At 42.6% G+C, this 17,287-nt stretch overlaps 1 protein-coding gene across 2 annotated transcripts in view; it reads left to right on the top strand.

The window, feature by feature from the left end:
- Nucleotides 1–17,287, top strand: part of LOC118529508 (A-kinase anchor protein 17B) — a 30,568-nt gene that overhangs the window by 3,463 nt on the left and 9,818 nt on the right. For both annotated transcript variants that reach the window (XM_078063947.1, XM_078063948.1), the window contains exons 3-4: nt 2,853–2,956; nt 16,498–17,266. In XM_078063947.1, coding sequence (XP_077920073.1) covers nt 16,514–17,266 — 753 coding nt within the window. In that variant the 5' untranslated portion in view covers nt 2,853–2,956; nt 16,498–16,513. The remainder of the gene's footprint in view (nt 1–2,852; nt 2,957–16,497; nt 17,267–17,287) is intronic.

Here is a 17,287-nt window from a genome sequence, read left to right on the forward strand (position 1 = left end):
CCACTCTAGAGAAACAACCCCCACTCGGGAAGACTGATTCAGGATCAGCTTCTTGTCTTACTAATTGCTGGACATGCAGTAGAGCCGACTCAGAAATGCAAATAAAGATCCCCCACAGGGAGGTCGGTGTCACTGGGGACGGTCTGATGGCCAGGAACTGAGCATTATCCACAGGCGGCACCTTTCTTTTGGGCTGGGATTTTGAAGCCCACGTTGCTAGGGCCCCAAGGAGACATTTTGGTGGGCCTTGCTGTTCCCCTCCATCCTTTGCTTGGATTCGGGTTTTCTTTCTGCTGCGGACCTGGTGGATACGTATAGCAGGTAGGTGGAAACGGGAAAAAGAGTTCAGGGGGAGAAAAAGAACTCAGGAACGACTACCTAGTGACCAGCATGTTAAGCATGTCAATCCAGAAGTCCCCGAAGGCACTCCCTGTGTTCTGGATGGACAGGCGTAAGCCATTTCTGCATTGGCATTTGGGGTGGTGGGCTCTTCATTGTGCAGAGGACGTTTAGCACCTCTGTGGCCCCCAGCTGACCACATGGCAGCGGTGTCCTTCCCTCCGCCGGCCCCTGTGACAACTATAACCCACTGTTGCTACACGCGTCCCAGTGCTCTTGAAGGGAGCATATTCCAGAAGCCCAGAAGCATATTCCCAGGGCCTCTCACACTCATTCCATGTGAAAGGGTGTTCAGACCCTTTTCACTTACCTGTGGCCCAGAAGTATCCTCTGCTTCTGGTGGCATTCGCCATTTGATTTCTCCCATTCCAGTTTGCCTTCGTTTCTTTTTCTCTCAGACTCAGTTCTTTGAGGGTGACTCCTCACTGTAGCCCCCAAAGTATCACAAACAGTGTAGTTGCTTGGTAGGTACACCTGATGGATCTTGACGACATTCTTTCCCTGATTAACATTAATAGCTCTAGAAGCCCAAAGGAGCCTTTCGCTGTTCACCTCTAGGTGCTATTATTAGTATTTTCAATATGGAAGTAACACCATTTAAATGTAGCTGATGTGCATCATCTCTGAGGTAAAGTTTAGCATTATGAATGCTAAATGCCCTCGATGTGCCAGACACCATTCTAGGCTCTGAAGATAAACTGGTGACCCAGACAGATGCCATCCCTGCCCTCAGGGAAATTCCAGACTGGGGGTGGGGGCAGGGCAGATAAAAGCCACGTTAACAAATGCACCGGACGCTTGAGCCTGTCAATGTGACAGTGGAAATAAGATGGGCGTTATGCCTCAACACTATGGGCGGGGGGGGGGGGGTGGGGGTGGGGTGGGGAGCTGTCTATTTAAGATAGTGTTCTGGGAAGGCTTCTTTGAAGAGGTGACATTTAAGCCAAATCTGAGAAATGAGAAGGAGCCAGCCATGAGAAAATCTTAGGGGAGAGAGCACTTGAGCCAGAGGGAACCGCAAGTGCAAAGGCCCTGTGGTGCATTGGAGGACCAGTGAACAGGCGGAGATGGAGAGAGAACAAGAGCAGTAGGGGAGGGGCGCCTGGGTGGCTCAGTCGTTAAGCGTCTGCCTTCGGCTCAGGTCATGATCCCAGGGTCCTGGGATCGAGCCCCGCATCAGGCTCTCTGCTCCGCGGGAAGCCTGCTTCTCTCTCTCCCACTCCCCCCACTTGTGTTCCCTCTCTCGCTGTGTCTCTCTCTGTCAAATAAATAAATAAAATCTTTAAAAAAAAAAAAAAAGAGCAGTAGGGGAGAAGGGTACAAAATGAGTTGAACCAGGTGAGCAGGGGCTGGATTTGAGGGTAAGTAGTTTGAATTTTGTTCAGAGCATGATGAGAAGCCCCTGGAGGGTTTTGAACAAGTGACACAATCTGATTTAGGGTTAAAAAAAAAATCATTTTGCCTGTCACTTAGCATAGACTCTATGGGAGCAAGGACAGCAGGAGAGACTAGTTGGGAGGCTGGGGTCAGGAAGACTTGGCTCAAGGATCGAATGTGAGGGGAAGGGAGGGCCAGCTCCTGATTTCGAGCCTGAGCACCTGGGAGGAGGGTGGCTCTGGTTAGGGAGATGGGAATCACTGGGTGGGTGGGGGGCAAGTGGAGGCGGAGAGCAGATTGTGGGGGGGGCATGGAACTTAAGAGTTCTGTTGCACTTGTTAGCTTGGGATGCGAACAGGACCTTCGGGTTGGAGACCTCGAACAGGCTGTGGATTATCAGTGTGGGCTGGAGCCAACCTTTAATTTTTATTTAATTTCATAAAAAGCGAAATGCAAACTCAAGTCACTTCAGGTGGGCCCTTTAATACTACTGATGTCATGATAAATTGTCATCATCTTTCACAAGAGCAGTTTGCCAATATGTCATGAGCTATATAAGCCCATTCCTGCCCTCCGACATGGTAACATGTTTTGAGGAAATGATGTGTTAAGAGACGTGTACAAAGATGTTCATAGTGGTTCTCTTTCCCGTACTAGTAGTATAGAGTAGCAGTGGTACCCCTTTGGAAAGAGTGCTCTTTCAGTCAAAAAGACTAATTGGAAAATGCAAATCCCTGGAGACGGGGGAATAGCTAACCAAATACAAAGTAAGTCTCTCCAGCACTTCTCTATAGAGTTTCTTTCTATATAGAATTTCTGCAGAAATTTGCGGTGGCCTCGAAAAATGAGAAGTGTGTTCACCACGTCGATATCTGGAATTGCTATTAAACAGGTACAAAAACAAAACAAAACAAAACAAACAAACAAAAGGGTACAAAAACCAGATCGTGATGGTCTGTAAGCACGACTATATAAATCTCAGCGTTGTCTGTGCCCAAAGTCGTAAATATACAGGTGCCTTATTTTTTCAAACCATTTCATCTGCTTTTGACTTTGTCCCCCTTTCTCTCTTACAGCGTTCGGTGGTCCACATGCTACGGCGTAGTAGGCTACCGTGACGAGCTCATGTGAACTGTGGCTTCTCCAATCATTCCTTCCTTGATCACATTTTCGCCATAAGGTATTGGGGAATATCCTCTTCTGTAGGACTTGTATTCAAATAAGTTCACCTCGGGATTATTGAAAGGTGGGGAAATAACTGCTTAGTTGTACAAAGCCCAGTCCCATGTAAGGCTTGCTTTTCCCCTGTAGGTGGCGACTGGCGGGCAGGGATTTTGACGGTCCCTTTCAGATGGGAAGGTAACCCTGGGAAGGAAAACATGGGTTACGCCATGAGATGCACTTCCCACAAATCATGCCCTGACTGTTCAGTGAGTGAGGCAAAAAGATTCCCAGCCACGTTGCTTTAAATCCCTGGTAGCTCTTATTTTGTAACGTGAAGGAGAGAAAGCAACAAGTCTGCCTCAGTAGCGTGATAGTATATTAATCCAAGATATGAAGTGGTGTTCCTGGCTGGAAAGGGTTGTTCTACAACAAGAATGTTTCTGGTGCTGAAGAAGGGGCCAAAGACCACAGGATCAGTCAGCTGGGTCTGCTCACTGTCCTGTGCATATTTAAAAAAAAATAGTGCCCCCCCCTCCAAATTAAAAAAGAAATAAAAAAACAGCTTCCTCCCATGCTCCTGTCCTCACCAATATATAGCATTATGTAAATGCATTTGCATGGAAAGGCCTAACACAAATCTTTCCTTAGGTTAATTTATTTTTATTGGTTTTATTTATTTAAGATAGAGCATGTGCACACAAGTGGGGGAGGGGCAGAGGCAGAGGGAGAGAGAGAGAATCTCAGTGTGGGGCTCGATCTCATGACCCTGAGATCATGACCTGAGCCAAAATCAAGAGTCAAATGCTTAACCGACTGAGCCACCCAGGCACCCTGATTAATTTTTATCAGTTTTAGAAACTCTTTGCTTTTACAAACATTATCACACCAAGGAACCATTAGTATGAGCTTTCAAAATAAGGAAACGAAAACAGGAAATTAAGTTGCCCAAAGAGATGAATTAACAGGAATCCAGGTTTCTTCAGTTCAGGGTCAGAATTTCCTGTACTATTAGGGAAATGCAAATCAAAACCACCATGAGCTGTCTATCACCTCACACCTCACCTGTCAGAATGGCTAGTGTAAAAGACAAGAAATCACAAGTGTTGGCCAGGATGTGGAGAAAAGGGAGCCCTTGTGCACTGTCGGTGGGAATGTAAGTTGGTGCAGCCACCATGGAAAACAGTGTGGAGATTTCCTCAAAAAAATTAAGACTAGAACTACCATATGACCCAGCCAGTCCATTACTGGATATTTACCTGAATATGAAAACACTAATTTGAAAAGATATATGCACCTCTATATTTATCGCAGCATCATTTATAGTAGCCGAGATAGGGAAACAACCTAAATGTCCATTGAGGGATGAATAGATAAAGAAGATATGGAAGATACGTACACACACACACACACACACACACACACAGGAATACTACTCAGCCATAAAAAAGAATGAGATCTTGCCATTTGTAACAACGTGGATGGACCTAGAGGATATTATGCTAAGTGAGATAAGTCAGAAGGAGAAAGACAAATACTCTATGATATCACTCATACGTAGAATCTAAAAACTAAGCCACACGAAGACAAACAAAACAAAACAAAGCAAAAACAAATTCATAGATACAGAGAACAGATCAGTGGTTACCAGAGGGGAAGGGGGATGGAGGATGAGCAAAAGGGGTACAGGGGGTCAAGCGTAGGGTGATGGATGGTAATTAGACTTTGGGGAGCGATCACTTTGTAGTGCAAACAGATGTCAAATTACAGTGTTATACACCTGAAACTTAATAATAAAGAAAAATGGTCGAACTAAACTCTACCTTAGAGCAGATTTTCTTTGAGTGCTGTTAGAAGAGATTCTCCCTCAGCAGGACTCCGGAATTCAGTGGTCACTAATTTATCATTGCTGCGTGGCTGTGGGTCCCCAGAAGTCCCTTTCTCTCTGTCCCCAAAGCCCCCAGTGCCCCAATAAACCCTCTGGGATCATCTTGATTTGTAGTCATTTGACGAGTCCCATATTGGCTCTATTTCTGTTACTGCAATACTGAGTGCCATTCATTTTAATGATGTGATTTTTAATTTTGTCAAGATCAGAGCATATGGTCAGCCTCAGTTTGAAAATTGCTGTTTGGGTTAATGGTGTGTGAAAACACGTGAATGTTTATCTAGGACCTCTCAACTGGAGAGCCAGGGAATATTTCTCTTTGGTCAAGAGTCCCTGGGTTCTGTACTAGCCAGGAAACTGGAAACTGGCTAGGTGGCTTTGACCCGAATACATTTTGGCTGCCCCACTGACTATAAATATGTTGATAGAACCTTATCCATCTTAAATGCTTTCAAAATGACTTTAAAGGTTCAAAGGCCTGGAAGGAAACAGAAAGGCAGCAAAGAACTACTTTGAAAGACGATACGCAGTTGTGCAGATGGTCCCATTTTTTTTTCACTGTTTTTTAAAAAAACCTGCCTCGTTGACATGGCCTTTGCTAGCACTCTGATAGCAAATATGAGTGTGAGGAAGAGCGAGAGAGGAGGAATAGCGCATACTTTGCTTATGATTGACATGCTTTTCGAGTCGTAAAGTTATACTTCTGATCTAAAAGCCCCGTGACATGGAGGCGCCTGGGTGGCTCAGTCGTTAAGCGTCTGCCTTCGGCTCAGGTCATGGTCCCAGGGTCATGGGATCGAGCCCCGCATCGGGCTCCCTGCTCAGCGGGGAGCCTGCTTCTCCCTCACCCACTCCCCCTGCTTGTGTTCCCTCTCTCCCTGTCTCTCTTTCTGTCAAATAAAATGAATAAAAATCTTTAAAAAAATAAAAATAAAAGCCCCAAGACATAGCAGAGGACTCTTTCTGAAAGAAGGTATTGGAGTGGCTTTGGATGCAGACCCGGCAGAATTTCTGGAATTTTCACTGCTGGTCAAAAGAACCATTTTAAGCTTGTGAGAACATCTCAAGACCGGTTTCTTTTCTCTGTTCTCTTATCCGGCTGCTGTTTGGTCAGCTTTGCCACCAGGTATAGAGACAAGAAAGGTGAGGTGAACAGCTGACTAGAGAAAGCAGTCTTTTTCTGTGCGAATCTGCTAGAAACGTTCCGGCACTGGGAGCGGGTTGAGTGAAATACCTGTGCACACGAGATACCGCTGGAATGCACGCTGGGTAAACGTTATTGAATGGCCATCATTTTTGAAGCCTGGAGGGGCTCTCGTTCGCCTTTGCAAAGAATAGGAATAAAGAATAAGCTTTCTCAGAAGTGTTGCTTTTAATCACAAGGACTAGAAGAAAGGTGTGGGCATGTGGGAGGGGGGACTGGGGAGGTCATGGTGGAACATTAAGAGAATGTGAGAAGAGTTAAACTTTTTATTAAAATTCAGCTTTTTATAATTTACGGAGGCATAATTATGGCATTCCTTGCCATCCGGGCTTGGTTGATAACGAGGCTCTCAAACCTTCGTCGAATAAAGTGATCTGTGCCGCTGACAGCGATGGGTGAAAATGAAGGGAAAACTGTCAGTGAATTCTACCATCACTGTTAGTTGAAGCACAGATATATGAAAGGGGAATTTAAAGGGCCAATTAGGATGTGCTAGAGAATCAATGTTGTCATGGCCTAATAACTTGATCTCGGTGAGTCCATTTTTTTTAAGTAGATATAGGTTTATTCCTATGTATAAATATGCATAAAGTATATAACTGTATCTACTAAATAATATATCTCATTTAGAACAGATTGTTTTTTGAATGTTTGTTTGGTTTAACCAGGGTTAAGAACAGGGATTGTATGGGGGACAGCATAAACCTTTTTAGATCTATTTTTCAAGAGCAAAGTAGGGCCCTATACAGCTTTTTAAAACATTTTAAAATTTAAATTCAATTTAGTTAACATACAGTGTATTATTAGTTTCAGGGGTAGAATTTAGTGGTTCATCAGTTGCATATCACACCCAGGCTCATCCCAACAAGTTACCCCATCCCCCCACCCACGGGCCCTATGCACTTTAACTAGATTCAAGGACTGGCACAATTTAAACTTGGAGTTGAGAAACTATCGTGACAAAGAAGAAAGCACCTGTTAGTTGAGTACTAAGTGTAACTATGAGTATTTTCCAGTAACATCTGTGTGCTTTTGCTAGAAAATAAATATCAGTTGTGACTTAAACATTCTGCAGCCAGATCAGTGGTTGCTGGGGGCGGGGGAAGGATTATGAAGGGGCACGAGGAAACTTTCGGGGATGATGAGCATTTTCACTATCTTGATTGTAGTGATGGTTTCATAGGTTTGTGTACATAGGTCAAAACTCATCAAAATGTTTAGATACACGTGTAGTTTGTTATGTTATGAAACGTGGCCAAGTGCTGCCTCATTATCCAAAGTTCTAATCTCCCAGGCTTCGGTCATGACCCACACAGATTTTGGTTATGGGAGCAGATGCCTGTGGGCCCTTCCAGTGATGGCGGACTGAGGGGTGTCTCCGACTGGGGAAGGGAGGTGCTGTTCTATGACTGTTTTGATCCTTTCTGGGCAAGTTGAGATCAGCAGTTGTGAACTGCCTCCTTTTAATCGTTTATCACCATGTGACTTTCCTCTTTTTCATAAACAATTTTAATATAGGGGCGCCTGGCTGGCTCAGTTGGTAGAGTGTGTGACTCTTAATCTCAGGGTCATGAGTTCAAGCCCCACGTGGGGTGTGGAGCGTACTTAAAAAATTAAAAAAAAACCCAAAACACAAAACAGTTTTAATACAAAATTAACACATGCTTATTATAAATATTAAAAATCAAAGGAATAAGTGTACAAAGTAAAAAGGGCAAGCCCATTCCTCTCCTATACTTTCAGTCCATTTACCAGTGGAGATAGTGTTCACAATTTGATGTCCATCTTTGCAGACTTTATATGTAGAGGGGCATGTGTGTGCCTGTACATACCCATGCATGTGTACTTATATTACTTTTATTACTTTATTATATTACTTGTACAAAAACAAGATCATATTGCACCTTATTATCCTGCAACTTACTTTGTTTAAAAAAGATTTTATTTATTTATTTGAGAAAAAGAGCACAAGCAGGGGGAGGGGCAGAGGGAGACGCAGGCCCCCACTGAGCAGGGAGCCCGACATGGGGCTCAATCCCAGGACCCCGGGATCATGACCTGAGCTGAAGGCAGACGCTTAACTGACTGAGCCACCCAGGTGCCCCGTCTTGTAACTTGCTTTTAATTTTTCCCTGTAATAAGTATCACCGGCATCCTTCCATGTTAGGAAGTATGGAACTAGCCCTCCCTTTCTTCTTTCTTCCCTCTTCCTCTCCCTTCTTCTGCCTCCTCCCTCTGTCCCTCCTTCCTGTCTTCATGGTAGTAATCCTCCTCTTCTCCCTTTGTTTTTTGTTAGTTTTTGGCTGAGTTCTCCTTAAGGAAAAAGCATCACAACAGGAATTATTGTGCACCTATAAGCCAGGCACTGTCTCGTTAATTTTTAGTGATCTGGCAGAAGTTGCCAGTGACATTGTGGTAACACTGAAGCCATGACATACGTAAAAAGCCTACTTCTTGGTACAGACTTGGTCCTATATATATATATATATATATATATATATATATATATATATATGTATATATATGTATGAGAGGGGGTATGAGGGAGAGGGAGATATTTATATATAATATATAATATATAATACATAATATATAATATATATATTTATATTATATATACTTATATATTATACATATATATAATCTATCTATCTATCTATCTATATATATATATATTAGAGAGGGGGTGCAGAGAGAGAGAGAATCTCAAGCAGACTCCACACCCAGCGTGGAGCCCGATACAGGGCTTGATAAGGGGCTTGATCTCATGACCCTGAAATCATGACCTGAGCACTGAAATCAAGAGTCAGACACTTAACCGACTGCACCACCTGGACGCACCCCCCCCCATATATATATTACAAGTTGTTAATTGAAGTATAATTAACATACAGTGCTATATTAGCTTCAGGTATACAACATATTGATTCACCAATTCTCTACGTTACTCAGTGCTCACCACAATAAGTACTGTCACCATCTGTCACCAAAGAACGCTATTACCATCTTATTGACCATATTCTCTATGCTTCAATATTTTTATCTTATTATTTTTTACACTTCTTTTATGGAAGCATAATTAACATACAGCGTTACATTCATTTCAGGTGTACAATATAATGATTCAACAATTCTATACATGACTCAGTGCTCATCACCATAAGGACACTCTCAATCCCCTTCATTTATTTCACCCACTGCCCCCCTTCTCTGGCAACGAGCAGTTTGTTCTCTGAATTTAAGAGTCTGTTTTTTCTGTTTGTCTCCTTTTTCCGTTGTTTGCTTTGTTTCTTAAATTCCACATATGCAGTAGTCCCATCCTGACATTTTATCCTAGGGCAATAGTTCAACAGAAGTTTGACTCTAGATTCACAAAGGTACATATTAATAATAATAATGCCCATATTTATTAAGTGCTTACCATGTGCCAGGCACCGTTTTAAGCACGTTACAGTTATTTACTCATTTAGTCCCTGCATCAGTTAAATTACATGCTGTGATTGTGATGATACTTATACTAAAATGAACAAACCAAAGTATAGAGGACTTACACAGTTTGCCCAAAATTACAGAGCTAGTAAATGATAAGAGTTGGGATTTAAACCCAGGCAGTGTGGTTCCGGAACCCACAGTCTTATCCCTATGCTGTATTCTGCCTCTGCTCTAAAGGCAATGTCTACAAGAGAAACAAAGTGAAAATAACCCAGACCCTCCATGAGAGGAATGGTTCTATAAATTATGGTAAGATCCTTCATAAACAAGACATTTCTAAAACAATACAGCATGAGTTTAAGATTATTCAAATTCTTAGCATCATCCCCCGAAATTCTGATTCAGGGGGCCTGAGGTGAGACCCTGGAATATTTATTTAAGACAAGCCTGTCTGGATGCAGGTGATTCACACGACTATATTTTGTGAAACACAGCAACAGACCATGAAGTGCTTGAGGTCAGGGAATCCAGACATTCCTTCTTAAAACCCCAGCACTGCGGGGCACCTGGGTGGCTCAGATGGTTGAGTGTCTGCCTTCAGCTCAGGTCATGATCCCAGGGTCCTGGGATCGAGTCCCGCATCGGGCTCCCCACTCCGCGGGAAGCCTGCTTCTCCCTCTCCCACTCCCTCTGCTTGTGTTCCCTCTTTCGCTGTGTCTCTCTCTGTCAAATAAATAAATAAAATCTTTAAAAAAAAAAAAAATCCAGCACTGAAGGACAGCACATAGAGCAGAAGAAGTGCTCCTCTGTCTCTTGAGCTGAACACCTCTCAGAGTCTCTTCTTCCTCCACTCTCTAAATGAGGGTGTTCCCCAGGGTTGCGTCCTTAGCCATCTTCTTTCTGGATTTCTCTTTACACATATGTAGCAAGTTACAGTTTCCAAATCACTTTCTCATACATTATATCCCTCGATCCTTAAAGCCTCAACTGACCATATAACATGCTCCCAATATTGCCCCCTTCTTTCTTTCTTTCTTTCTTTCCTTTCTTTCTTTCTTTCTTTCTTTCCTTTCTTTCTTTCTTTCTTTCTTTCTTTCTTTCTTTCTTTCTTTCTTTCTTTCTTTCTTTCTTTCTTTCTCTCTCTCTCTCTCTCTCTCCCTCCCTCCCTCCCTCCCTCCCTCCCTTCCTTCCTTCCTTCCTTCCTTCCTTCCTTTCTTTCTTCTTGTGAGCTCTATGCCCAATGTGGGGCTCGAACTCACAGTCATGCTCTACTGACTGAGCCAGCCAGGAGCCCCTGCTCCATTTCTTAAAATCATAATCCACACACTATCTCTGCTTCTCTACTTCTTTTTAACCCTTCAACTTACTATAATTTGGGTTTTGCCTTTAACAGCCTCTATGCTGCAAAATTCTGTGGACACTTCTTGGGGTGCCTGGCTCAGTTGGTAGAGCATGTGGCTCTTGATCTCAGGGTTGTGAGTTCGAGTCCCACGTTGGGTGTAGGGATTACTTAAAATCTTAAAAAAAGTTTAGTGGATGTTTCTCTATTCTCATCTTACTTGACCTCTTAGGAATAGTTAAGATTGCTGACTAACCCTCTTTCTTCACTCCTACATGTCTGGCTGCTCCTTCTGTCTTCTTGCTGAGCTCTCCTCCTCTCGGTGACTGCCAGATGTTGACTTTCCATGGGGATTGCTTCTTTGTTTTCTCATCCCAAGAAGAGCTCATCTCCACCTGTCATTTTAAACATGATTTATTTGCTGAAGACATATTACATATAGAAAAAAAACCCCAAAGGCACAACCAAAGTTAAGGGGAAACCAAAGGCAAAAACCAAGGCACAACAAATAGTTGAGGGAAAGGTAGATGAACAGGGACCCACAAAGAAGACGAAGAGGACCAACTAGGAAAGTGAGAGGAAAGCCAGAAGAGTGTGGTGGCCTGGAAGCCAAAGGGAAAGCAAGCTTCAAAAAGGCACAAGTGTCAGCTCCCATCTGTATTCACGGATGCACAGAACGAAGACTGTAAAGAGCCACTGAAATTTTATAAAGAAGGAAGTCATTGGTTAGTTAAAGAGATAGGCAGTAGAATGGAACAATAACACAAAGAGAAACAGAGATGAGAAATCATATGGTCCCTGAGACAGATGAAAAAGTAGCAGCTTCAGTCCCTTAGCAGCTTCAAGAAGAAAAGTGAACTTGGCAACAGTACAAAAAAAAAAAAAAAATCTAGTGCCTTGGTGGACCATAAGTTCATTATGAACTGACATGTGCCTCAATATTTTTAAAAAATAAGATTGGAAAATTAGCTCCATATTCTGGAAGAGTATTTTAAAATATTCTTAAACATTTAATCTTAAAGCCTGTGAACAACAGGGGAAGAAATGAGAACAACTGTTTCATTTCTTATTGTTTTTGGGAAACAAGGATTTGCATTGGGGATTTTATTTTTTTAAGTTTGTTTGTTTGTTTGCTTGTTTCTTTCTTTCTTTCTTTCATCTCTACACCCAACCTGGGGCTTGAACCTACCACTCCCAGATCAAGAGTCACACGCTCCTCTGACTTGAGCCAGCCAGACTCCCGTGTTGGGGATTTTTTTTTTAATATTTTATTTATTTATTTGACAGACAGAGAGCACAAGCAGGCAGAGGGAGAGGGAAAAACAGATTCCCCGCTGAGCAAGGAGCCTGTTGTGGGGCTCGATCCCAGGACCCTGGTATCATGACCTGAGCCGAAGGCAGCCGCTTAACCAACTGAGCCACCCAGGTGCCCTGGGGATTTTTTTTTTTTTTTTAGATTTTATTTATTTATTTGACAGAGAGCACAAGCAGGGAGAGTGGCAGAGGGAGAGGGAGAAGCAGGCTCTCTGCTGAGGAGGGGGAGCCTGATGTTGGGCTCAATCCCAGGACCCCAGGATCACAACCTGAGCCGAAGGCTGTCGCTTAACCAACTGAGCCACCCAGCCGCCCTGTGTTGGGGATTTTAACGGAGGCTGGGTTTTGATTTTTAAGAACAATCGGGTCCTCTTGGGCAAGTCCGAAAATAACTCAGATGCTTCCTAATCCAGATGTAGAGTCCTATCCCTGGAGAAACAGCTGAGAAAAGATACTCTAGAGCAGAGAGCTCAAGGACTGGCAAGCCCGTGAGTCATGCAGATATGTTTATTTGCACCCGGCAGTGCTTTTAAATTGTTTAAATTGATTGCCAACATCTGAAAATCAGATTTCACGTAAGGACCTAGATTGCTGGTCTCTTTGGAATAATAGGAGTATCTGGCCATCCCAGGCCCTTCTTCCATCACTGCGGCTGGGGCTGAGGAGTGGCTGCCCCTTTAGATCATCCCGTTCCTCTGTCTCTCTGCTCAGTACCCTTTGCTCCCTGAGACCATCTTGCTGTTTGCTCTAGTTACCTGAGTTATATCCTTGGCTATAGAATTTACTGCTTATTTTGACTTCACTTTGAGATGGAGGTGATAACCAGTTATTTGAAAACTGTCAAAAATTCAGTTCATCAAACACTGTAAAATAGTATTTGACTCATTTCTCTCCAAATTTGATAAAAGCCTTTTTGACACTTCAGAAAAATGGAGAGGTCTGGCTAAAATATAGACACTTGTTTTATTCTGTAGAAATTGCCCTTGTGAGGGACATGAGGCATATGGCAAATCTCAAAAAGTTTATGATTTTTAGTAGTCTTTGTGAATTTAATTTTAAGTAGAAGAACTTTTTAAATAAGATCCATTTATAATTTGAAACGAGTGACTAAAAAATGCATCTATTGAAAGTTTGATTAAATAGAATGTTTTTATTAAAACTACAAAAAATCATAACTCAATTTCTGGACTTTATTCCCGTGCATACATGGTTAGGACAAATTCGTATCCAAATGACACTGTAATAAGCAGCTTTGAGCATTTTTTTTTTTTTAAAGTAGGCTCTATGCCCAACGCGGGGTTTGAACTCACACCCCTGAGATTAAGAGTCACACGCTCTACCTACTAAGCCAGCCAGATGCCCCATGTTTTTTTATTTGCAATTATTTCTCTAGGATAAGTTTCTAGAGTAGGTTACTTGATCAAAGGAAATGAGCCTTTTTTATGGTTCTTGGTTTGTTTTGCTAAATTATTATAGAAAAAAAATGATTTACATTATATCTAGCAAGATATGGATATGAAGGTACCTGTGTTTTTTCTTCCCAAAACCCTCCCAGAAATTGGTTTTTATGATTTTTACTCATTTGTGTAAAAACTATTAAGTGGAATTATGTATCTTGAAATTAATTAGGAGCTAGATGTTTGTATCAGTTAGCTATTGTTGTGTAACAAACCATCCCCAAACTTAGTGGCTTAACGGCGATTTATTATTTCTCACAAGTCTATAGGTTGGCAGGACTGTTGTGCTTGCTCACAGGTCCATGGTTAGTTGGTGGGTTGGGGACTGGCTGGTTTAGGATGGCTCATCTGCCACAAGGGGGCTCTTTTTCATGTGGCCCGGCATCCTCCAGCAGGCTAGCTCAGGTGTGTCCTCATGGCATGGCTGGGTTCCAGGAGCGTAAAGGCCACTTGAGACCTAGGCCTAGAACTGGCACTTTGTCACTTCTGCCACATTCTAGTGGCTGGGAAAAAAAAAAAAGGCCAGCTCACATTCAAAAACTGGGGGAAAATTGTCTCTCAATTGCGATAACTCAAAGTCACATTGCAGAGTATGGATATGGGGCTGGGTGGAAACCTGGGGTTGTTTTTGCAACTGTTATACCACGACATTCAAATGAATGTTGTCTTTCAGAGTTGTCATCTTTCAAAGCTCTAAACTCATTCCAACGATGTACAAACTAATTAAAAAAGAAAGAATTAGAGCCTTTATTGGAATCTCCTTTTAAGGGGGGTGGTGGTGGTTATAAGCCAATTAAGAAAATCAGTTTTTTTTTTTAAAGATTTTATTTATTTATTTGAGAGAGAGAGTGAGAGAGAGAAAGCACGAGAGGGGGAAGGTCAGAGGAAGAAGCAGACTCCCCGCTGAGCCGGGAGCCCGAGCTGGGTGTGGAACTTGATCCTGAGACTCCAGGATCATGACCTGAGCCGAAGGCAGACGCTTAACCCACTGAGCCACCCAGGGGCCCAGGAAAATCAGTTTGTTTTTTATAGTCACCCATTTTATGCAACATTCTTGATTCTAGGTAATTTTTGATAATTTCTAAATATCAAATCCATGAGAAAAGAATTTCAAAATTGACCTCCATCAAGACTATTTAAAAGAATGTAACCCAGACTTTGAAATCAATCCAAAAGGAAGCATTCTAAAATGTTTAACACAAAGGCAGTATCACTGGAATAAGTGGGAAGAGCATGAGAAACCTGATTACTTTGAAGTGATTAACTATGTGTGTATTTTTTTCTGGAATGTTTTTAAAAACCTGTTGCTTTAAGGGCGCCTGGCTGGTTAGTGGGTTAAGTATGTGCCTCCGGCTCAGGTCATGATCCTGGAGTCCTAGGAGTCCCAGGATCGAGTCCTTCAGCAGGGAGTCTGCTTCTCCCTATGACCCTACCCCCTGCTTGTGCTCTCTCTCTCTCTCTCTCTCTGTCAAATAAATAAAATCTTAAAAAAAAAAACAGCTTATGCAAACTCAAGGAAATTGATTTGGATTGTCCTTTATGGACAGCTATTTTGTAAATGGGTATTACATGCAACTGATGAATCACTAAATTCTGCCCGAAACTAATAATACACTATATATTAACTAAATTGAATTTAAATAAAAAATTTTTAAAAAGAATTATGTACTTATAAAGTTAACCAAGATTTAATAGTAAATTTTGTGTTAGAATTTCCATCAGCTAGTCGTATATGTTTGAGTCTAAACCTCCCTCAAGCTGACGGTGAGAAATTCAGGTTATATGGAGTCTGAATATATACGCTTTAGAAAGAACTCCTCTTTTGGGAAGTTCTCTTTGAAGTCAGCAAATAGGAGCAGAAATCCTTAAGTCCCAGTATTAGCAATCTTATTCACCTTGGGGCAGCTTAAAAGAGTTTGTTAATATGAAATGTCAGTTTTTATGGGAGTCTACCTTTGAGATCAGTCACTCAATAGATTGGAGATTTGGAATCTTGGGGTTTCAATGTGTGGGCAAGTCATTTCATTTTCCTGAATCCATCCGAATTTCCCCATCTGTAAAACAGGCATGAAAATGCCTACTTACAGGTTGCTTCATGAATCAGATGGGATAAAGTAAGACCAATGCCACTAATAAATAATCATCATGGTTTGTGTTTTTTGAGAACTTCCTGTGTGCCAGGCACTATTCTAAGGATTTCACACGTACTCGCTCACTGTATCTTCTCGGAAATCCTAGAATCTCTATTTTTCAGTGAAGGAAATGGAAACACACAGTACAGTTGACCCTTGAACAGCATGGGTTTGAACTGCATGTGTCCACTTATATGTGGAATTTTTTTCGATAAATACGGTACTGTAAATGTATTTTCCCTTATGATGTTTTTTTTAAAAGTAATCTCTACCCCCAATGTAGGGTTTGAACTCATGACCCTGAGATCAAGAGTCACACACTCCACCAACAGAGCCAGCCAGGAGCCCCTATATTTTTTCCTTCCTTATGATTTTCTTAATAACATTTTCTTTTCTCTAGCTTACTTCATTGTAAGAATATGGTATATCACACATCTAACATACCCAATGGGTGTTACTCGATTGTTTCTGTTACTGGTAAGGCTTCCGGTCCATGGTAGGCTATTAGGAGTTAAGTTTTGGGGGAGTCACAAGTTATACGTCGATTTTTGACTGCACAGGGGTGGGGGGGGGTTGGTGCCCCTCGCCCCCATACGGTTCAAGAGTCCACTGTATATGGAAACTCTTTGAAAGCTCTGAAACACATTAAACAAATGTAAACTATTGTCTCAATTCTCCCCAAAGTACACTTTCCCTTATTGATTGAGCCGAAGTCCGGGAATGCTAGCACCATTCAAAATCCAAATCTGTGTCTTGCTCCATCTGTATGAAAATGTTCTCTTTCGCCCTCTAAGGTCTCCGGGGACTACCATGATGGTCACCGTGGTATATGATAACTCTGAGGCGACGGAGCTGTGTGCGGCTCAGCACCTCTACCTCAAGCCCATAGCAAAATTGATGATCAATGTCTTGGTGCCAGAGAGCTCAGAACCGACGCGGCCCTTCTCCAACTGGGAAGTGCTTGACCAGCTGAAGAGCCTGATTTGCCCTGACCAGTTCACCACCGTTCGGCTCTCCAAGAGCACAAAGGACTTCATCCGATTTGAGGGCGAGGCTGAAACGCGCAGTTTGGTTCAGATCTTGAAGGCCAAGTTACATGGGAAGATCATCAAGCTGAATGGTTTGAAAACAGACTTAAAAGTCGTGGCTACAGATGCCCAGGGAGAGTGGGAGCGCTTCCCCAGGGAAAAGGAGGCCTCAGCGAGTGATGGGGCCGAAGAGCAGGACCAGGACAAGAGCCCAGATTCGATCTATTTCGAAGGCTTGCCCTGCAAATGGTTTGCGCCCAAAGGCTCCAGCGGGGAGAAGCCCTGTGAAGAGATCCTTCGGGTGGTCTTTGAGAGCTTTGGGAAGATCAAGAATGTGGACATCCCTATGCTGGATCCTTACAGAGAAGTGATGACTGGTGGAACCTTCGGGGGTTTTAGCTTTGGCTTGCAGACGTTTGAGGCCTTTATCCAGTACCAGGAGTCGACTGACTTCGTGAAAGCCATGGAGTCCCTTCGAGGGATGAGGCTGATGTTGAAGGGAGATGATGGAAAAGCTCTGGCCTGTAACATCAAGGTAAGAAGGAGCCAGAATTTC

Source organism: Halichoerus grypus, chromosome X, assembly GCF_964656455.1.
Source record: "Halichoerus grypus chromosome X, mHalGry1.hap1.1, whole genome shotgun sequence".
In the NCBI taxonomy this organism is placed as follows: Eukaryota; Metazoa; Chordata; class Mammalia; order Carnivora; family Phocidae; genus Halichoerus; species Halichoerus grypus.